Below are 23,082 nucleotides of genomic sequence, written 5' to 3' on the forward strand. Positions count from 1 at the left end.
CATAACCACTGCATCTTCCTTTAGCGACTGAATGGAACATTCAAAGACCATAGGACATAAAATGAGTGATCGAAGAACTGTTGACTATGTAGCTGTCAAAGTTAAATCGTTGTCCACAGAATGACGGATTGTTCTTCCAGTAATGAAGGTAGATTAACAGATTTAAGTAACTAATACAATAACTAATCTGAACAATAAGATTAGTTTCTAGACAATATAAATCTGAAGCAGGAACGCCAGAATCTCTTCCACCGTTGACTAGGTGACCACCACACATCTTCCCAAGTCCTCAACCCCTCACTGAGCTCCTTCACAACAGATACTGCCTTCTTCACACTAACACGGATTTGATCTTTGCTGTCTCTTTCTCGAATTGTGACCGAGGATGTAGAATCAACCGTGATTGCAAAGGGTACACCGAGCTCATCAGTACGTGCGTAACGTTTCCCAATCGAGGTACCTGTAGTATCTATTTTATGCGATATGCCAGCAGCAGTCAATGACTTGGAAATGTCCTTAGCAACATCCTCAAACCGTTGGTTCCGAATCAGAGGGAAAACTGTGCACTTAAAAGGCGCCACAAGTGGGTTAAACCGAAACACATTCAATTGTTCATCCCCAGTTTTATCTGGTCTGGTGTAGAAGGAATGCTCAAAGAGACAATATATAATCCTCCCAATACCAAATGAAGGCTCGATTACTGAGGGTGTGAATTTTCTTTGATGTTCTCTTGTTTTAACCTTTGAAATAGTCACCATACTGCTCTTAATAGATACATGTTCCCCAAGAGTGCAGACAAAGAAGTCCACCTCCCCCTTGGAGTCTAACTCGGCCTTCATTTTTGAAATTTCTTCTTCATCCATAGCCTCCAAAGCTTCAAGCACATTCTTTTGCTTCTTCTCGAAAGCAGGGCCAATCTCTTTCTTTACCGGAGATATAACCAATTTCTCCACTTGTCTTGGTTCTGAAAGTTGTTCATGTGCCTCAAGACGACTTTTCCCCGAATGAGCCTTCAAGTCATATGCAGATCTATCTGCAATACCGACGCACTCAATCCAGCCATAAGAAGTCTCAATCTCAGCATCCCAGCAGTCAGCAGCATAGTGAGCCATCTCTTTAGCAAGGTGTTGCCTGAACCTTATACGGTTCTTGTCTATACCCAGACGAGTGAGGAAGAGATATACTCTCCCAATGAAGTAGCCAAGAGTTTCATTCTCCACAATCTTACAATGCACTGCTTCACCCAGAGAGATTAATCTTGCAGATTGGCCGGGCTTTTGTTCATCCCTTGGGAACATAGGAAGTTGCAACTTGTCAACGGTGGGGAATTTCACGTGGGATTTGTCTTCAGGATCAACAAAGTGCTCAATCTCCGCGAGTGTGAACTCACGGACTCTCAACAGGCCTTGGCGAGGAGATATCTCGTTTCGAAAAGCCTGGCCAACTTGAGCAACGGCAAAAGGCAGCTTGCACCCATTGTCATAGTAAATGTCCATAAAATTCACAAATATGCCTTGTGCAGTTTCTGGGCGAAAGAAACCAATGCTCGAACCAGACGGACCAATTGTTGTTTGAAACATCAAGTTGAAAGGAAAAGGATCTGAGAGATAATTATCTGTTTCGGGGGCTCTAATCCCATATTTCTTGATGCATGCACCCAGCTCTTCAGCTGATAGACCATCCAATTTAGAAAGCACTTGTTTCAGCTCCATTGCCATCTCTGGACTAATGCGACGGTCCTGATCTTCAAGCTTCTCATTGCAGAAATCCTTGAGCAAGTGATCTGCCCGGTAGCAAGTCCCTTTCTTCTCATCCTTAACCATGAGATCAGTGAACTTATCTACATGGCCAGATGCCTTCAAGACAGCTTCTGGCGTGAGACAAGGGCAGTCAATCTCCCTCTTCATGAACAAAGTGCTGATGCCAAAGCGAAAGGACATTCTTCTTGAGTTTGCAGCCGGGCGAGCCATAGTCGTAGAGGCCAGCAACGGCGCCGTAAATCTTGAAAGAAGGGATGTAAAAGAAGCGCCGTTCAAGAGTGTTGGCCAGAGCACTGCGGGATCTTTCTGTATTATTATTACTCATGATTCTGGACACGCAGTCTAATGACCTAGTCTCACAAGAACGTTTCAAATGATTTGAAGAAAACAATTGACAAATTGGTTGTGGGTAGAGGTGTTCAGGTGTTAGGTGTATATATATTATATAGGGCTGATGTCGACCAACAGAAGAGGTTTTTCTTACTTGGGGATCAAGTGTCGTAACTTGCGGGTCGGTGATTAATCTTAATTAATATTCCTTTTGTTATTAGAGAAATCTTAGAGTCTAGTGGATCAATAAATCCTAATGTCTTCTGGATCAAGAAAACAATAAAACGAAAAGAAAAGGGAAAAATAAAATACCCGGTTTCACTCTATATGCTACATAGGGACATTCCCTCGATACCCTGATCGACTCTCATCGCCAAACCATGGTAGGCAGGAAACTAGGGAAACGCCAGACCCTAGCCAAGGCTGAGGAGAGCAAGAAGACCACACCACAAATATAGAATTTCTATGGAAGTGAAAGTGGCAACCTTTCACTCAGGAAGAGAAAAAAGAGACCAGTATTGATTATTATTATTATTATTACATGATTAGCAGAGAGGTTAATTTATGTTGATTGAAACAAATTACGCATGACGATTCATCGGCCGGGTGGCCCAAATTTACTTAAATTTTATCTTAAATTAAAAAAAAATGTTTGGTTAGCAATTCAAAATTCGCTTTTTAATTTTCTACCCAAGATGAAATCTCTCTCTAATATTTTGTTTCTTTGTTATCGGATCCTCCACATTTGCTATGAAGCAACAATTCTTCATTACAGCCGGATTGAACCAAGCAACGATCAACCTAGAGTACGTCCACTCTCTAGCAGATCTTGAATGCCGATATTTAACCTCGAGGCTTACAACCTTTGCATGTTAACATCACCTCACGTACCCAGCAACCACCGCACCACATTAGGTCTTTGCCCTCTCCACTATTCAATCCTTTAGATCTTAAGGCAATAATGGAGAAATAGTTGAAATTAAGGTCCCCTCCCTATGATAAAATGAAAACCAAGACAGAACTTAAAAGATCATCAAGAATCGAACAAAATATCAACCCTAAGTATCTCCTTAACGACACAAATTTACAGAGGCAAAACCTACATGTATACACATGTGACACAATGATAGGTTCCCATCACAAGTTCACAACACATTATTATTCCCATATCAGAACAACATAGTTGGCATTGTGCAACACCAAAATTCCAAGTGGGAAAGATCCATGATAAGAAAGTCGTCTATGTGAGATGTGGAGTTGGAATGGTACACCATACTTTCCTACTGTTCCTTAAGCTACTAAACAAGTATGAAACATGCATGATTAAGCCATCAGATTGTTTTATCAGGTAAATGCTGCTGGAGCAACACAGCAAATGCTGGATCTATTTGACGTTGTCGGAATTGTTCACTTTGGCATAGCTGGCAATGCCAATAACTCTATGTCTATTGGTGATGTTACCATTCCTCAACAGTTTGCTCACACTGGCATATGGGATTGGGTGGTAAATTATATTCTATCCACATTTTCATCTTTCATGTGATTCTACCATTTGTTTTTCCTCATGATTGCATCAAATTCTTTACTAACAGAACCCAATGGAACTTTGGATCCGGAAGATGTTGCACGTACAATTAGACTTTGAAGTATACAATAATGAACCAAAAGTAGGAGAGAACCTGTTGGGACACATTGGATTTAGAAATGAATGGTTCTATTCTGAGTCCGGTAATCCAAATACTGCTCGGCCATTGTTTTGGGCAAAGACTAGTCGAAATTAGTGGCTTCTGGTTGCTGCCATTTGGAGGTTAGACATCGATAACCTCATTGCTATTTAAGTCTTTGCAAGATCACACTGCAGACTTGTAGAAAATGACTGATAGTAATTATAATTGTAACTCGTGTCTTGTTGCAACAGGGAATCGAACTGGTGCAATGTGTGAATTCGAGTTTGTGTCTACCACAGAAGCCACGCTAGTTGTTGGTCTGAGGGGATCAACAGGCAACACTTTTGTGGACAATGCAGCTTACAGGAACTTCCTTTTTCAAACTTTTCTTGTTTCCTCAGTGGACATGGAAAGCTCGGCTGTAGTAATGGTTAGTATCCAATTGCTGAACTGATATTTTCCCCCATTTTTGTCTAAAACTTGGCTAATATAACTGGTGGTTGTGGCAGACAAGCTTGTCAAATGGCTTCCCGGTGATTGTGATCCGAGGGTTATCAAATTTAGCAGGAAGGCAAGCAGGAGAGAACCCGATTCAGACCTTTGGGCTACTTGCAGCTATAAATGCTTGCAAAGTAGTTGTACAGTTAATCAAGGACCTGCCAGAGGCAGGATATGTATGCATAATCTTAATACTCAAGTCAAGTACGACAATAGAGCAAAAAGAAATTACTGAAGGTCCCTATTAGATGGACTTAGGGCTGAAGTTTTCATCAAATTATATTGATCTTAGCTTTTATGTTATGGATATTTTAAATTTTTTGCTTTATTTTGCTTGTAAAGTTCTTGTAGACCCTTCTAACTCTTCGTATGTCTTTCGCTTTTCATGATTTTTTTTATCCAGTTGTTGATTAAAATCTCCATGTATTATATCCATTCTCAAAAAAAAAAAAAAAAAAACTCCATGTATTATAGATTTAAGTCACACCTATAAGAAAATTAAGATTTTTGAATAACCGTGTGATCTCGATAAAAAAAAGAATTAAGATTCTTTTTTTTTTTTTTTTGAAATGGGGTTTGGAACCCAGTCAAGCTGGGAGGCTCAGCCCCACGCCCATATTATTATTTATTATAGACTGACGCATCGAGGGGGGGTGGGGGGGGGGGGGGGGTAATACCTGAATCCCGAGCGCCCGTAGAAGCTTTACAAAAATCCTCATAGTGGACATCCTGTAAGTAATCAGGAGCCTCTTCTAAAGAAAGGTCAACAACGTGACCTAAACTAGCAAAGTGGGCTAATCTATTTGCCACACTATTTGCTTCTCTAAAAATATGTCGAATTACAATAGTATCAAAAGCACTAATATAATCTTTGCAATCATCAATAATTCGACTAACCTTTGAGTTATCCTCCCCTTGATAGTTCAACGCATTAACTAGAATGACCGAGTCACTATCAACTTCGATTTCTCTCCATCCTTGGTGTATTGCAAGTAACAAGGCCGCTATGCAGGCCTCAGCCTCGCACTAGAATGCAGAACAAACAGAGACCAGTGACGTGGACCATGTAGCATGAACTATTCCAACAAAATCCCTTACAATAACACCAATTCCACTTAAATGTAAACCCTAACTTAAAATTTGAAATTGACCCTTCTTATTACAAATTTTGACTACGCCACTATGTAATCAAGGCATGATAGTGAAGCCTGGCAATTTTCGTTGACATTTTTTTTAGTGTGTCTTGACTGGTACCATAAGCAAAGGATTGGCCAGTCTCCCCAAAGCCCTTTATTTGATTCATACAAAAAAAAAAAAAAAAAAAACCACTCAAGGAAAATTATTCAATTCACCAACGGAATAATGGCGGCTTGTTCCCCAAGTAAGTCATCACCTATATAAAGGCAGCCCGACGTCAAGGTAAACCATCCAATTCTGACTCTTTCTATTCCACTCAACTAAGAAACGTACTGACTTAGGCATCAGAAAGTTTTCTATAAGTACCCCCCACCTCTTCAAGCCGACGGTCAAACTTCCGAGGAAGCTTCTCGATTGTTCCTAAGCTCCCACTCCAGTCTGCATTAATTGGTGAGTCAAAATCCTCTAGAGAATTTTTTGTCACCAACAAGTGGCGCCATCTGTGGGAAACACTTCCCTAAAAAGTGATGGCGGAAGCTGCATCCCAAGGAGCCCATTTCTATCACCAAGGACTGGTAGTGACGAAATCCGACCCCTAAACAGATTTGCCGCAAACCTAATCAGAGATCTGAATTTGCCTCTGATCGACGAGATGCAAAGATTGAGGCAGTAGCAAAGGCTGCGGTGACACTTGCCAAACCAATGGAGTAATAAACGCGGGCGCCTTTATTACTCCATTGGTTTGGTGTCGCCTGCCCCCTCTCGTCGAGGGGGCAGGCGACACACTGAATAGAAGAATAATTGGATGAGCTAGTACATGCCAATTCAAGAAAGTGTGCATTGAGTCATGACACAATAAGATGAAGAAAGTGATCGATGAATGCAAGCGAGCGGGTCCTCGAGAGCTCGCAGATGAAATTTGAGGGGGGCGTCGGTTAGTCTCTCTTCAAATTAGCAAATAGGCATCAACCCAGGTCACACATACTAGTATTTGGCAATTACTCCTGTGATTAACGTTTACAATTAATCTCGAAATGCAATTGAGGCCGTTGGCCCGAGTGACTAAGATATTATTTACTTAACTTGCGCGACCTCCTAGGCCCCTCCCTCGTCGCCACCTCGGGGGGAGGGGGGGGGGGTAATGATGGACCACACCCTCACCGGCAGGGGGTGGGCTGGTATACCTCACCTTCACTGGCGGCGAGGCGGGATGAAGGACCCCACCCTCGCCACCGGCGAGGGTGGGCTGGTATACTTCACCCTCCCTGGATGCGGGAGTGGGACAAGGAGATAAAGCAAGGCAAGTTCTAAGATCGATAATGGAACTGAACCACTTAGGGAGGGCAATCCCATGGGATTCCATCGCCTCAAAGCCCTATAAGATGTTTTCTACTGAAGGAGGATCGTCCTATACGGTTTGGTTTTGAATTCTTCGATACATTGTTTTTTTTTAAAGACTACCTGATGGTCGGTTCATCACCCAAAACTCTAGCTATCAATTCCAAATTCCCTAATGCATTATGTTTTTATTTTGTTTTTCTTTCTGAGCGTCTACGCCCATAGAAAAGAAAAACAAGGGAGTATGTAGGGAAGTGAAATATACGTCGCAGCCATGGAAACACCGATGACGGTTATCGAGGCCGGTGTCATCGACGTCGAAGCAAGGGTCACCTTATCAAGAAGGGTGTCACCGACGTCGTGGTCATTGAGAAAGAAGTCACCAACGTCGGGGTTGGCGTCGTCGTCATCATAGTGAAAGTCATCACCGACATCGGAGTCGACGTCGTGGTCATTGAGAAAGAAGTCACCAACGTCGGGGCTGGCGTCGTCGTCATAGTGAAAGTCATCACTGATATCGGAGTCGACGTCGCTGTCATTGAGGAGGGCGTCACCAACATCTGGGCTGAGGACGCCATCATCAGGAAAGGCGTGACCGACGTCGGGGCTGGCGTCACCGTCATCGAGAAAGGCATCACTAACGTCAGGGCCCGCATTACCATTGAGATTAGCATTGTCGTCGTCGGGATGAGCGTCATGTCACCAACATCGAGGCTGACGACGCAATCATCGGAAAAGGCATCATTGATGTTGGGGCTGGCATCACAGTCATCAAGATAGGCGTTAGAGCCGGCGTTACCATCGAGATTAGCATCGCCGTCGTCGGGATAAGTGTCATGGACGTCAGAACTAACAATCATGGCTAAAGAAATCAAACGTTCAAGGGATTAAGCGGTTGAGAAGTATGGCAAGAGAGACTTGTCTATCCCAGGAAAATTCAATATCATGCATTGACAGTACTCGGTGATGGCGTCAAGAGACGAAAAAAAAAAAAAAAAACACAGGGAGAAGAGAGAGAGTTTCATAGCAAGGTGCCTTAGGCTCGTTGTCTGATTTGAACTACGCTGGGGGCATGGCTCAGGAACGAGTCAGCTCGCCGGGGGCATTGTGCACAGGTTAGACAGGAAGCTAGGCTCCTGCGCGGTGGGTGAGGCATTAGGGGCACGACGCTTCGCTGGAGACGCCATGAGTAGATGAGGTCGGGACGCGAAGACTCGGTACGGGACTGGCTGCAAGACAGAGGCAGATCTGAGTCCTGGTTTGAGCGCGTTGACATCGGTGTCGTCGACGAGATGAGATGCAGACTCTGAACAAGGAACGAGGATCTTCTTATAGGAGCACATCTACACTTTTAACACGAGGAGGGCCTAAATGAAATTCAAAGAAGGGTACCCAAAGATAAATTTAAAGATGTGGAGCCTAGAGAGGAAATTTGAGCTTTGGAAATTTTCTCTTGGGATGAATTCCCAAGGAGAAAATTTGGGGGCATTGTGGGACTGGTAAACAACCACTAGACCTGCAATTAAGGCAATTAATTCTGCAGTTAGTATATCGATAAATTTCGGTCATAAAAGCGGTGGTTATTACGGCTTTAACTACGATAATAACTACGCGCAATGATTACAACTATGAATACGTGATGAATGATCGTCGTAAATGTATCATGATTAACCGTCGTTAATGCAGCATTAATCATCGTCATAAGTAAGTAAGTAATTGCAGCCATAAAGGTGGGAATAATGGCGGATTGTTACCCAAGTAAGTCATCACCTTTATAAAGGCAGCCGGACGTCAAGGTAAACCATCCCATTCTGACTCTTTCTATTCCACTCAACTAAGAAACATACTGACTACTAGGCCACAGAGGCTCAAACCCTCATCTACTCCAACGAGAAAAAGTGTCTCAAGCCCACAAAATTATAAGGCTGATACTGATTTGTCCCTTTTTGACCCTAGAAAGTAGTCCTGCAAGTGAGCAGGCCTGTCAATATTACAAACTATAACTTGAACATTCACATACTCGGCGATGAGTGCATTGCCCCGACAAATCAACTGGTGGGATGTGAGGAATGCAAGCCAATTTTTGTTAGGAGCCCAACTAAACAAGTCTTACTTTCCTCTGTTCAACAAATGAAATGAATATATTACTGGCAATGGGCCTCCATGGTTGATAGAGCTCATTGAAGCTGATTTTTTTTCCCTATTGTATAATGTTTCTAATTAGTTGGGGTGTCGTTATCCGTTCTCTGAAAAAAAAAATTAATTAGTTGGGGTGAAATACGGGATTTAAGCACCGTATCTCTTTTTTATATTATGTAATTTCATTAATGGTTGGATATGAAGACAGTCGTGTTAGTCATTTCTCCAAAAATTTCAATAAAAGTCAACATTTAATTCGTAACTTTTAATGTCTAAATTATTGGTTATACTGGTTTTATTTATTATTATTATTATTATTTTTTTAACAAAGAAAGGATTCCGAACATTAGGCTTACTTTCTGAGACCTAAACGCTAGGGGTGGGCATTTTGTATCGAAAATGTGGTTACCGACCCGAACCGCACTGAAAAAATGATTCGGTAACCGCACAGAACTAAAACGATGTCGTTTTATGATCACACCGCACGGTTCGGTTGCGGTTTCGGGTCATAAACCACCCGATTTAAACCGACCCACACCAAATTTATTTTAATTACATTTTATTTATTTATTATTTCTCTATTGATGGAAATGTTGGTTTTCAATATATAAGAAATCCATTTTTGATTAGGTTTTCAGTTTGTAATAAGTTGCTATGTTTGCTTGATGATTGATATATATATATATATATGTGTGTGTGTGTGTGTGTGTGTGTGTGTGTGTAATAAGTTGCTATGGTCTTTCTGCAAGTTGCTTGATATTTGGGTGACATTTGCCTATTTGTGTGGACTCTAAATGCATTCAAAATTTATTTATGCCTTATTGACATTGTTAGATAAAAATAAGCCTGATTTTGGCCCTCTCTTTCTAGTTGAAATTAATAAATAGCTCCAAACCGAAACCGACCCGCACCGCACCGAAAAATGGTGTAACCGAAATAATCGGTTAAGCCCTTTTGTAATGCGATTGCGGTTTGATATATAGGCCAACCGGAAACAATGGTTTGGTTGCGGTTTGGGCCTCAAACCGAACCGAACCGCACCGCGCCCACCCCTACAAAACGCAACGCATCAACCGGCCCAAATATGCACGGCTGGGATCTAACCGAACAAACATTAATTAATTACTATTTATTAATGCGCGCTTTTAAACTGTTAATTAATCTTACAATTACGAACTTTTTCCATACCGTCTTCTCTTTTCAATTACCTGTACTTGATGCCTAATTTATGTGGGGCATCTTCGTGAGGGAGGTTTTGTATCATCTTTGCCTTGTCCACTAAGTCATGTTTCGACTAATTTAAACTGGAGTGGGTATCAATTAACAGCTGAGACAATCAATCAAGCTACTATATAGAGTGGGGGGAACAAAGACGATAGCACACCCACTATCCTACATTTCTCTCTTTTCGGTTTTCATTCTCTATTGCTTTCAAAGCCTACTTTAAGAACATGGCTGAAGCACTAGTTAGCGTTCTCCTAGAACGTTTGGCTACCATCACCATGGACAAGTTCCTAGGAGAGTTAAAAATGGTCACTGGAGTTGAGGAAGCAGTCACAACTCTTACCCGCAATCTCAAAGCAATTCAAGCTGTGCTCAAGAACGCAGAGGCGAGACAAGCAGTGGAGGCCGACGTTGGACATTGGCTGAATGAACTAAAAGAAGTTTCCCACGAGATGGATAATGTGTTGGATGAGTGGAGCACCCAAGTCCTAAAGCAAAAAATGGAGGGTGAAAATGTGAAGAAGGTATGTTGCCCCTCTTTTTCATCTTGCTTTAGATTTGGCCAAGTCAGTCGATCGGTTGAATAATCGTCGTGATATTGCTGTGAGGATAAAAAAGCTAGATGAAAAATTAGCTTTGATTGATAAGGAAAAACAAAGATTTAACTTTCAAAACAACACAACAAGAGGCCCTAAAATACCTCGAAAAGAAACTACATCTTTTCCCAGTGATAAGATATTTGGTCGAGAAAAGGAAAATAACATTATACTAAGCAAGTTGCTAAGTGAGAGTAGTCAAGATTGTGAGGTCCCTCTTATCATCCCTATTGTAGGGATGGGGGGAATGGGGAAAACAACTCTTTCCCAACTCGTCTATAATGACGAAAAAGTGAAAGCCCATTTTGATAAGAGAATATGGGTTTGTGTGTCAGACCCTTTTAACGAGGTCAAGATTGCTAGAGCTATTGTCGAAGGTCTAGACAAAGATAATACCTCAAAAACTTCAAATAGCTTGCAAATTTTGATGCAATGTATACATACATTGATTCAAGGAAAAAAGTTTCTACTTGTCTTAGATGATGTGTGGAACCCAGACCACACTCAATGGGAAGAATTAGTTAAACCTTTTCGTGATGGTGCAATGGGTAGTAGAGTACTAGTGACTACTCGAAATGAGGAAGTTGCTACTCTGATGAAAGCAACTGTTCATGTGATCCATATTAAGCAATTGAGTGAAGAATTTTGTTCGTCATTGTTTTATTACAATGCGGGCATAGACATAGGTGGTGAGTCTAAAATGTTACAAGATGTTGGTGAAAAAATTGTGAAAAAGTGCAATGGCTTGGCTCTTGCTGCAAAGATATTAGGTAGCCTCATGCGCGAGAAAAAAACATTTAAAGAGTGGGAAGATGTTTTAAATAGTAAATTGTGGGAGCTTGAAGATATTGAAAAACAAGTTTTTCGACCACTATTATTGAGTTATAATGATTTGACCCAAGAAATCAGAAATTGTCTTTTGTATTGTGTTATCTTTCCAAAAGATTATGTGTATGATAGAGATAATTTGGTTGAGCTGTGAATGTCGCAAAATTATTTGAATGTGGAAGCAAGTAAAGAAATAAAAAGACTTGGTCAAAAGTATTTTGATAAATTAGAAATGCGATTTTTTTCCAAGAAGTTGAGGTGGATGAATATGGGAAAACAGAGTGTAAAATACATGATATTATACATGACTTTATGTTGTTCATGACGAAAAATGAATTTTTGATTGTGAATGTTGGGCAACCTTTCCTCCCGAGTGTAAATGAAGAGGTTCGTCATTTGAACGAAAAGATTCGTCATTTGACTCTAATCAATTTCGATCATTCCGACATTTTGGATAATTTTCGCAGCTGTGAAAATTTGCGTACCCTCGTAGTTTTGGATTATAGTCATGGTTCTGATTTTTCCATTGGTCAAAGAGAGATTGTGCAGTTGAAATACGTTAGGACATTAACTTGGTTGAGAACTGGAATTGAGGCAATTCCAAAGGAGATAACTGGATTGATCCATTTGAGGTATCTTGATTTATCGGAAAACTGGAGGTTGGAGGAATTACCGGACACCATGGGTAGCTTACGCAATCTGCAAACTTTGCGACTTGTTAATAGTTATCGGCTCAAGAGAGTAGATTTGGGAAGGCTAATTAACTTGAGGCATCTTGTGTCCGCGACTGTGACAAGCTAAAGCTAAAGGGTATAGAGAGACTAACAAATCTGCAAACGTTAGATCAGTTTTATGTCCAAGCTGGTGATGAAGGAAACAAGTTGGAACATCTGAAAAACTTGAACGAGCTTCAAGGACGTCTTACTATTACATATATGGGAGGAGAGAAAGTGGGAGAGGGAGATGCAGCGGTCATTGTTAATAAGGCAAACCTCCTTCATTTGGTCCTTGCTGTTGGATTCGATGGCCAATGGGATCTGAAGGCCCTACAACCACGTTCAAGTTTGGAGTCTTCGAGTACTGATGGATGCATCTTGTCGACCGATTGGTGGTCGTCTTTACACAGCCTGAGACTGCTTAAAGTTTCATTTTGTGACTTTTTGCCTTCTTTAGGAAATCTGGCATCCCTTGAGTCATTGAATATTAGGGACATGTATGTGAGTAAGGTAGGAGTTGAGTTTTTGGGAATACATGATCATGATCAATCAGAAACTAGTTGGAGCATGCAAACGTCATTCCCGAAATTGAAGCAACTCACCTTCAATAACATGTATGACTGGAAAGAGTGGGAAGGAGTGAAGGAGGATTCTGACAAGATGGCAATAATAATGCCATGCCTTTCTGAGTTGACAATTTCTAGGTGCGATAAGCTAAAAGCACTGCCGGAATTCTTGTGGAAGACACCACTTCAGAAATTGCACATCAGCCGATCTAGAATTCTCCAGAAACTATACAAACAAGGAATAGGTGAGCAGTGGGCTAAGATTTCTCACATCCCAACCATCAATGTTTAGATACACCAAGAAGAACCCTGAAGATTGAAAAGGTTTGTATATATTGCACCTTCAATAATATTTCATAGTTACTGTTACTTAATTTTTTTTTTCTGATGAAAGGGAACTTCATTAATAATGAAAAAGATTACAACGGGTTGTGTAGCAATAATCTGTAACAGTTCACCGACTTGACAACCATGACAGGATAATTGACCCAACTAGACTTCGCATTTAAAATCCATCCTGACAGACTGATGAAGCCAATAAGGCCCAGACTCCAAACAAAGCAAAGGCTGACTAATGTTTAACGCCTCTTTTGCTAACCGGTGGGCAACTTTATTGCCTTCCCGTTTCACAAAATGACAACTACAAAAAAGAAAAGACTTGACTAAAGACTTAACTTCATCGATGATGTGACCTTCCAAACTTAAATCATCCGAACTATCATGCAAAGTATTGATGACAGAGAGAGCATCACCTTCAACCTCAAGGTTGGAGAAGCCCACATGCGCTGCAAACCGGAGTCCATGTAAAAGAGCTAAAGCTTCTACTGACCCGGGAGGAAGATTACCCAGTTGTGGAACTGCAAGAGCACCCTTCAACCTCCCAAGGTGGTCCCTGAACACCACTCCCAGCCCACACACTCCTTTCTTCACATCACAAGCCCCATCAAAATTCATTTTCAGATTTAATTGGGTATTTCATACTTGGGCTCCTGAGAAATCAGACTTCAATGCCCGGTCCTACCATTATATTTGTAGGGATCAATGCGTCTGAGGTTCTTTCTCAAAGAATCCATCTTCAAGCAGAGACTGTTGCAAGTGAAGAAAGATTAATGGATGTAAATGTTGGAGAGCACAAGGCCAGGACTCAAGAATTAAGCATTCAACATGTCAAACTGTCAACAATCTAAAGATTGATCCAACAGGGGCTTGCTTTCTCCAAGATACAGGTAACTGCAAAGCATTATGATTACAACTATAGATAAGAAAGATTAAAGTGTCAACTATTAAAAATCATTCATCCATCCACATATTACTTATTTGGAGATTAGAAAAAGAGCTACATATATACTGTGAAAATTATAAATTTTCGCAAATTTACTTAGAATTTAAATTTAAAAAAATGTTGGAGAGCATCCAAAATCTGCTTTGAGAATATAATGATAGATTTTTTTTTTTTTTTTTTACCCAAAATGAAATCTTTCTCTAATATTTTGTTTTTCTGTAATCGGATCCTCCACATTTGCCATGAAGCAACAATTCTTGATTACAGCCTGATTGAGCCAAGCAATGATCAACCTAGAATCCACTCTTAGCAGATCTTGAATGCCAATATTTAACCTCGAGGCTTACAACCTTTGCATACTAAACATCACCTCACCCAACAACCACCACACCGCATTAGGTCTTTACCCTCTTCACTATCCAATCCTTTAGATTTTAAGGCAATAACAGAGAAATAATTGAGATTAAGGTCCCCTCCCTAAAATAAAATCAACAATCAAGACACAACTTATAAGATCGAAAGTCGAACAAAATACCAATCTTCCATATAAGTATCTCCCTAATGACACAATTTACACAATAAAGACAAAACCTACATGTATACACGCACGTGACACAATGATAGGTTACCATCACAAGTTCACAACACGTTATTATTCAAATATCAGAACAACATAGTTGGCAATGTGCAACGCTAAAAATATACAAGTGTAAAGACACAAGGTTAGGTAGAGAAGTGAGTCGTCGAAAGAAGGCGTACTAGGAGGAGCTCGCCAACACTTGCGAATCTGACCTTCCTTAATTATATTTTGGTTGGTTTCTTGGGTCAAACTAGCGCAGCCCACCAAAAATAACTATGTGTTTAATTCAATCACGAATTTCACATATGCACCTTTCTGTTTGATTGAGCCAAAAGGATACAAAGAGGAAAAGAACAGAGACAAAGAAAGGCTCTTTCTTTCTGTGTGTATAGAGAAAAATAAACATGGCGCTCTCACGGCTTCGACACCCTGTGATCTCACGCGCCCCTTCTCTCTTCCGAGCTCGCCTTCTCTCCTCGTCCACCAGATCACTCACTCGGTATGGTTCTCGATTCCATTGGCTCATTTTGATCAACTTTAAAGGAAGGGTCTTTGATTGCGTCACTGAATTCTGTGTTCTGGGTTAGTGGGTGTTTGATTGAATTGAGCTTGGGATGATGAGAATTTTGGGTTTTGGGGTGTCGGGTATTGGCGGGTGTGTGTTAGAGTGGCTTTGGTTTTGTAAAGCTTGGTTCTTTGAGCTAAGAGAGCATGGTTTTGGGATTGTGGATTGAGGATTGGTATGTGGGAGTTTTTGTTTGGGAGTAAATAGTGAAATGTGTGTTCACTGTTCATGATATGGCAATGGGTTTTTGGTGGTTTTGCGATGTGATTTCTGTTCTTGCTTGATGATGCAGAAGTTCCAGTGTGCAGAATTTGACTGTGGGAGGTGATAGTGCTCTTTTAAGGTATGTAGTTGTCGACTTTTCACTTGCGAAATTGAGTTCTGGTTACTTTGTTACCATGATAATTGTTCTTACTGCATTTAGTTTTTGTCATTTATTTGAGGAATAGTGGTTTATCATTTAACAACCAGAGGAGGGTTATTTTGATTCTCGTTGTCTCCACTACCATATTAATAGTGTCAGGGTCACATGTTAGCACTTTTGGTTAAAACTTAAAATCCTGGAATCAACAATGGCATCATAGATCCTTCCTGATTCGTCTAAACATATGCTATTTTTCTGTGTTTCTCGTACACCCAAGTAATACTTATTCAAGCTAGGTCTAGTTGGGTTGGGTTATAGCTTGCTTCAGTAGTACTTTATCCTCTGTGTTTGTGTGTGCTGGCATTTTACTGACAATGAAATGGATCAGGCCTGCATCTTTGTCCATGCTCACCGGAGTCCAGTATAAATTTTCATACCTCAAGGTTAGTGTTTGAAATGTCTATTAGTAGATAGTACATACCTATCCATGTATAATAAAATGCTGATGCTGTTATCATTTTCAGCCTTGGACGGGTGTCAAGCATTACTCAACTGCCGGTATGGCTTTACCATTTAGTTACATATCTCTTTTATTATAAACTTAAGGCGTTTGGGTTCTTAGTAGTATAGTTAACTCCATTTTGACCACGTTGATTGTTATTTCAGATCCTTTGTATGCTGTCCTTGATATGCCTGCTTTGTCTCCTACAATGGTAAGCCTCAGCAGGGAATAGCTTTACTTCTTAACATCTTAATTAGTAGTTTAATGTCTCTCTCATGTTTATTACTGACATACCATTTTATTTGGTAGAGTCAAGGTAACATTGCGAAATGGAGGAAGAAAGAGGGAGATAAGGTTAGTTATGCAAAACGTTCATAAACTGAGGTTCTAGGTTTCATGTGAGCTGATATATACATGCAGAAGACATATCCTATCTTTCTTAGGATAAAGATAATGACAATATATATACATATATATATATATATATATATTTTTTTTTTTTGAATAAGACTTTGTTTGTTTCATCAGTAAATTCCGTTTTCTGACTGCTGGTTAAATCTAACAGATTGAAGTGGGTGATGTACTATGTGAAATTGAAACTGACAAAGCTACTCTTGAATTTGAAAGTCTTGAAGAAGGGTAAGTCTTATTCTTTTTGTATCTTTGCATAATAATATGTTCGATTTGGTTAGGAAATAATGCATGGTTTACATTTGCTTTTGAGTAATACTTTATCTGGTTCAAATCTGCTGTTCAGGTAGTTTGACTTAGTCTCAGACAATTGAAGTGTTTATCTTTTTCTTTGTTTTAATTATCATCAATTCATTATTGATATTACCATTATTAGTATTTTTCATCTCTGATGTCGGTATTTGTATTTCATTATTATTATCGTTGGAGAGGATTTTAAAGAGGAAAAAGAACCATTTGAAATCATGCGATTCTGACAAATTTTATAATCCCTATTACACTATCTTAGTATATATTTTATATTTATTTATACTTTCTCTTGCAGGTTTCTAGCCAAGATACTGGTACCTGAAGGTTCAAAGGATGTGCCTGTGGGACAACCTATTGCAGTAACGGTAGCCACTAATAATCTTTATCCTTGATTGATTGCTTTATTTCTCTTATTCATGAAGACCTGTGCTTAGCCACTAATAATCTTTATCCTTGATTGATTGCCTTATTTCTCTTATTCATGAAGACCTGTGCTAACTGGCGTATCACTTACCCATGCACACAAAAACACACATAAGCTGAAGTTAAGAGAAAATCGTTATGTTATCTAAAAAGCCAATTTAGTGCCAAGTTCACTTCTTCTCTATTTGATAATTATTACTTCTTCATAATGTTTCATATCTTTTGTACTGCTAGTCTGCATCATTCAGATTTTAATTTTTTTTTTATTTCTTATTTTTTATTATTAAGAATTACTTTGATTACTACTCAAGCAATTAGTTATTGTAGACACTAAATTTTTTGCATTCACAAGGTCGAGGATAAAGATGAAATCGAAAACATCCCTGCTAATATTGTGGGTGGATCTGAGGTGAAAGAGGACATACCACAACATCAGAAAGATGAGGCACAAGATACAAGTTCTGTGGGGATAAACACGGCAGACCTTCCTCCTCACATTGTTGTTGAAATGCCAGCTTTGTCTCCAACAATGGTAAGGAAGCTTCATTTGTACTTTGTGCCAAGATTATCAGGCTGAATTCTATCATGTAGAGCTTATGTTTGCTTTTCATGTGTTCCTGTTCAGAGCCAAGGAAACATTGCTGTGTGGAGAAAGAAAGAAGGAGATAAGGTTAGTTATATTTAATGTAAGATTTTGATTGCCAAGCAGCACATTTTTGAACTGAATATGTCATTAACCAATGAAAATGACTTATTTTCTTGAATATATATTAACAGATAGAAGTTGGTGATGTGTTGTGTGAGATAGAGACGGACAAAGCCACCCTTGAATTTGAATGCCTTGAAGAGGGGTAACATTTACAATCTGTACTCATGCTGAGTTTTCTGTTGTAGAGCACATGAACTTTGGGTTATGTTAGTGTCACTGTGTTTTTAGTGCATTATCTATTTGGTTGTTATGTAGATCGCAATTGAAGAATTTGATAGTAGTACATTTTTTTTATGCAGTTGACATGTACTAAAAGTTTGTAACCGTGGCTGTGTGGATGGAATGTCTGATTAGCATGTACCATGTGTTCAGCATGATAAATAGAATTTAGGAATCATTGTTTTATAAACCATGTTGTACCATGTGTTCAGCATGATAAATAGAATTTAGGAATCATTGTTTTATAAACCATGTTGAGTTGGAACAGTAACTCTAAAATTTTAACCAAGAGAACATGAGGAATGTTGACTTTTATTTTCGTTCTAGATAGCTTTTAAGAATACTAGAGGCAAAGGAAATTTAAAGGGTACTTTGAGTGGAAGACTAGGAAGGTATACAGTTAAATTACACCATATAGTCAGCTACTAATTTTGCCTATAATTTAGGTAATTACTGCTGGTTAAACATGTCAACTGGTCTATTGCTATGTTTTCCCCTTGGTTGTTTTGGGATCGTTTGCAGCTTTAAAAATCCTGGTTCTACTCCTTTCAATTATTTTCTTACAATCATTCTTCTTTTATGCTTTGGTGAATAGTTGAGAAAAAGTGCATACATAGTTTTTAATGAATAACTCTTTCCAGGTAATCTTGATAATTTATTTTAATGGATTCTGGTTGTAGATACTTGGCTAAAATACTAGCACCTGAAGGTTCAAAGGATGTGGCTGTTGGCCAACCAATTGCAGTAACAGTAAGTGCAAAAATCTTGTAGGACTGTATAATCTGCCTTTTACTCATCCTTGAGGAAGTTTGTGTCTAAAGCCCTTATAATATGAAGAGCTTCTTCAAATCAGTCAATTAATTAAGTAGCGAACTAGTTTAGTTATTTCAGCCAGTTAACTGATGAAATATACTACTGATTTCATGATGTCAAACAAATTTTTGGTGTCTTAAGACATATAACAACACTAATTTACAAGAATGCTAATTCTTGTTGTTTGGCAAGGTTGAGGATGCAGCTGATTTGGAAACTGTAAAGAATGGTGTCAGTGTTGGTTCAAGTGTCAAAAAGGAAAAACCAATTCATCATGATACTAAACATGAAAGTGGAGCAGTAAAAACAACCAGTGTCAAAAGGATCAGTCCAGCAGCTAAGAATCTAATTCTAGAACACGGATTAGATACATCGTCATTGAGGGCATCAGGTGCTCATGGTACGCTACTGAAAGGGGATGTTTTAGCGGCAATCAAGTCAGGAACTGGATCTTCAAAAGTTTCATCTTCTAAAGAGAAGGCACCTTCATCTTCTCAAGCACATATAAAGATAGCTCCAGCATCTCCAGAGTCAAGGTCTTTACAGCAGACAGATTTTGAAGAGTTTCCCAACAGTCAAATTCGCAAGGTAGGTTTCATTGACAGGATTAGTAGGTTTGGGAAATAAGGTTTATCCTTTCAGTTTTGCACTAATTTGTCTAGCCTCGAGGATCTATATAATTGATGACTACTTATCAAACTATAGAATTAGGTGCACAACATCTAAAGCCAGCCATGCTTAAACCAACATGAATTACAAGGGATGTTAGACGTTTTACATGCGGATGCCAAAATGATGGAATTTTTGAATCTTACAGTTGCTAACTAGTGCAACTTAGTGCATGCCAAAACAATGAGATGATCATTACTGATTTATTGTTTGGGGTAAAATTAAACTTAGGTTGTCTTATGTAATTGTATCATCCTGTATATTGGTTTTCCAATATTCTTTTAAGCTGTTGCATATTGTCTAATTCTTCAAACATTTTGGCTGGGATATTAATATTGCTAATATGTCATTTTGCTCAAGATGTTGTTGAAGTGTTCACAATCTGTTTTGCAGGTGATAGCTAGTAGGTTGCTGGAATCAAAACAAAACATACCACACTTGTATTTATCCTCAGGTCATGTAACTATTTGGTGAAACCTTCACTTGTTGCTACAACGTAATCCTTATCTAAAATTTGTTCCTGCTGTCTTTCAGATGTTATCCTGGATCCTCTTCTTTCTCTTAGAAAGGATCTTAAAGGTATAAAGAAGCACTTCAAAATTTACTTCTTATTCTTGCCCTTCAGGATTGTTTGGATCTAATCATTTCTTTTGGTGGGTTCCTGAATTGCAGAGCAGCATAATGTTAAAGTTTCAGTGAATGACATTGTCATTAGAGCTGTAGCTATTGCACTGAGAAATGTACCGGAAGCAAATGGTAATGACATTTGAACAGTCATTCTGGTTCAAACAAATTTGTTACTGACCGTAGAATTTATTGGGGGTAGGAGTGGGCATGAGGGCTACGAGAAAAATAGCTGTTGTACAAAGGTGTATTCATTTGGAATCAAACTGGTCCTGTCAAATAATCTTCTGATAAGTTACATTTCCTTTCCCAACAGCTTACTGGGATGCTGAAAAGGGAGAAGTGATTCTTTGTGATTCTGTTGATATATCAATTGCTGTCGCTACCGACAAGGTAAGTGGCTGGTTTTTAGCTTTCAAGAAAGTATTTTACAGCACCCATTGACAAGATAGGGTTTTGATACAGGGTCTGATGACTCCAATTGTGAAAAATGCGGATCAGAAAACAATATCAGCAATCTCCTCAGAGGTATTAGGAATTTTAGTTGTTTCTTGTGAATTGCTTCCATCCTTTTATTTTCCTTTTATCTTTCTGATAAAGACAGTGCTCAGTTATGGTACATAAGTTACTTAATATAATGTTCACTGGCTTGATATGCCCATCTTATGTATGAGATTGACAACCAAACTTGGTCTAGGGAGGCCATCCTTTAATGTTTTCTCAAAAATTTTATTTGAAAAATAGTCGTATTATTATTTTTCCGTAGTTCAATATATTTTATGCTCTTTGTTTGTCAGGTCAAGGAACTAGCTGAGAAGGCACGGGCAGGAAAGCTTAAGCCAAGTGAATTCCAAGGAGGGACTTTCAGGTGAACTTATTTCTAATCCTAGTTGCTTTTCCCCATGTTTCTTTTGTTAAGTAAGTAGGTACAAACTATGTCGCTATTTCTTTTTCAGCATTTCAAACTTGGGGATGTTTCCGGTGGATCATTTCTGTGCAATTATAAATCCACCTCAGGTTCTCTCTCTCTCTCTCTCTCTCTCTCTATATATATATATATATATATATATTAGATCATTATCTTTAGTTATTTTTCGGTTTCTTATCTTGCTTTTTGTAAATTGTTTTGTTGCGTACTCTGATTAATGTTACATACTGAGAACTTGAAAATGGCACAACAAATTTGTTAATGATCAAGTTACAACAAACTTTCTTATTACTGATCTTGAACTGTTCTATGCTGGATGTTGCTTATTTTTGCGTGGGATCTCGGTTTTGAAAATGAGTAGATAGTTCGATATCTTATGTATATTTATCTTTACTTCTTCAGGCCAGTATCCTTGCTGTAGGCAGAGGCAACAAAGTTGTTGAACCAGTAATTGGAAGTGATGGTAAAATATTGCTTATTCAACTTTACAGTTTTAAGTATTCATGCTCTTATTGAGTAGGCTAATAAAGTGAACATCTGTTTCCCATAGGAATTGAAAGGCCAGCAGTTGTCACAAAAATGAACTTGACGTTATCGGCGGATCATCGTGTTTTTGATGGCAAAGTTGGAGGTACACGATGCTACAATCTTTATTCCAAATTGCACTCGAGAAAAAAAGGCCAATTTAAGTGTTCAAAGAGATACTTCACTAGAGAAAGAGGTCAATGGGCTGATGAGCACCACTGTTTGCTCCTTTTTTTTTTTTTACTTGCTTATGAGATATATATGCCAATCCATTTTGCAGGTACATTCCTCTCAGCTTTACAATCAAACTTCAGTGACATCCGAAGACTTCTTTTGTAAATGACAAAGTGAGATAAAGCCTTAACTTAAGCTATGGGATTTCCCAGAAATAGCCATGATGGTGACTCTCTTTCAAAAATCACAATATTTTGTTCCCAGGGATATCCATTCCCTGCACATTCGCATTTGTTGTGCCATCTTTTGGTTTGCAGAACTGTTGCTGTCACTTCAAATTCAATTTTCTGTTTTGTGACAGCAATATAGTTGAGGTACCAATTGGTGCAAGATTTTGCATTGCTTACCATCTGATTCTAAAAATTTTCTTCCCTTTAATAAAGGGAATAATGTACAAACTTGGCACGAAAAAATCACGATTTTTCATCAATAAAGTTTCCTTTGCAATGTGCAGAATTTGGTTCTTTTTGCCTCTATGTATTTTCCAATTTAACTCTACCACACAGTCCTCACTTGCAATGTGCAATCTCCGTTGACAAATTTGACCAAGGGAATTCCAAAGTAGAGTCTTAGCTCCTAATACTGAAGATGAAAAATGGGTAAAATGTGATTACAATTCGCAAATGGCACCAGCTGGCAATTTTATCCGCCATTTGAAGGAACGGAACAGAACTTTAATACTGATGATTGTTCTTTGAAACATTGTGTACCATTTGATTGATTATTGAAGTATGATAATCTGTCTGAATGTGATTAGACTGGGTTTAGTGTTTAATAACCTACTTTCTCTGTCATTGTCGCTATTCAGCTCTTGTTTAGGTGTAAAATAATGGTAATCCCATCCACTTCATTTTTTTTTATCAATAGTAGGCATGTGTAATTAAAAAATGTCGAACAGTCAGTCATTACAGAGTAGCGCAGTTGGTTTAGTTATCTTTTTGCTTCTTAGGACATGGGTTCGATCTCTACTTCCGTTGGAATCTTAGTTTCTTTTCTTTTATTTCTGTTCTGTTCATTTTTATCATCTTCTATATTCCCTTTTTTTTATTCATGCCTTTTCATTTGTTTTTTTATTCAAGGGTGAGGTTATTGTCATCCTCCCATTTTATTCATACCCTACTTGCTT

The 23,082-nt window shown here is 38.9% G+C and overlaps 2 protein-coding genes and 2 pseudogenes across 2 annotated transcripts; 3 read left to right on the top strand and 1 right to left on the bottom strand.

Moving 5' to 3' along the window:
* Positions 1-55: 55 nt before the first annotated feature.
* On the bottom strand, positions 56-2,160 carry LOC112173120 (annotated as a pseudogene).
* A 1,278-nt stretch (positions 2,161-3,438) lies between these two features.
* LOC112169703 lies at positions 3,439-4,503 on the top strand (annotated as a pseudogene).
* Positions 4,504-10,320: 5,817 nt separating this feature from the next.
* LOC121049638 (putative disease resistance protein RGA1) lies at positions 10,321-11,671 on the top strand. The gene is made up of 2 exons (XM_040507481.1): positions 10,321-10,617; positions 10,847-11,671. The coding sequence occupies exons 1-2, from the start codon at positions 10,321-10,323 to the stop codon at positions 11,669-11,671; spliced, it is 1,122 nt and encodes a 373-aa protein (XP_040363415.1).
* Positions 11,672-14,907: 3,236 nt separating this feature from the next.
* On the top strand, positions 14,908-22,412 carry LOC112182239 (dihydrolipoyllysine-residue acetyltransferase component 1 of pyruvate dehydrogenase complex, mitochondrial). Its single transcript, XM_024320680.2, has 23 exons — positions 14,908-15,160; positions 15,519-15,569; positions 15,979-16,033; positions 16,115-16,148; positions 16,257-16,303; positions 16,402-16,446; positions 16,658-16,731; positions 17,108-17,177; positions 17,588-17,767; positions 17,861-17,905; positions 18,013-18,086; positions 18,844-18,913; positions 19,169-19,564; positions 20,039-20,099; positions 20,180-20,224; positions 20,318-20,401; positions 20,586-20,662; positions 20,735-20,797; positions 21,067-21,137; positions 21,226-21,286; positions 21,600-21,660; positions 21,748-21,828; positions 22,003-22,412. Exons 1-23 carry the CDS (start codon positions 15,066-15,068, stop codon positions 22,059-22,061), a joined length of 1,899 nt encoding a protein of 632 aa, XP_024176448.1. The 5' UTR covers positions 14,908-15,065; the 3' UTR covers positions 22,062-22,412.
* Positions 22,413-23,082: the final 670 nt, after the last annotated feature.

This window comes from Rosa chinensis, chromosome 1, assembly GCF_002994745.2.
Source record: "Rosa chinensis cultivar Old Blush chromosome 1, RchiOBHm-V2, whole genome shotgun sequence".
In the NCBI taxonomy this organism is placed as follows: Eukaryota; Viridiplantae; Streptophyta; class Magnoliopsida; order Rosales; family Rosaceae; genus Rosa; species Rosa chinensis.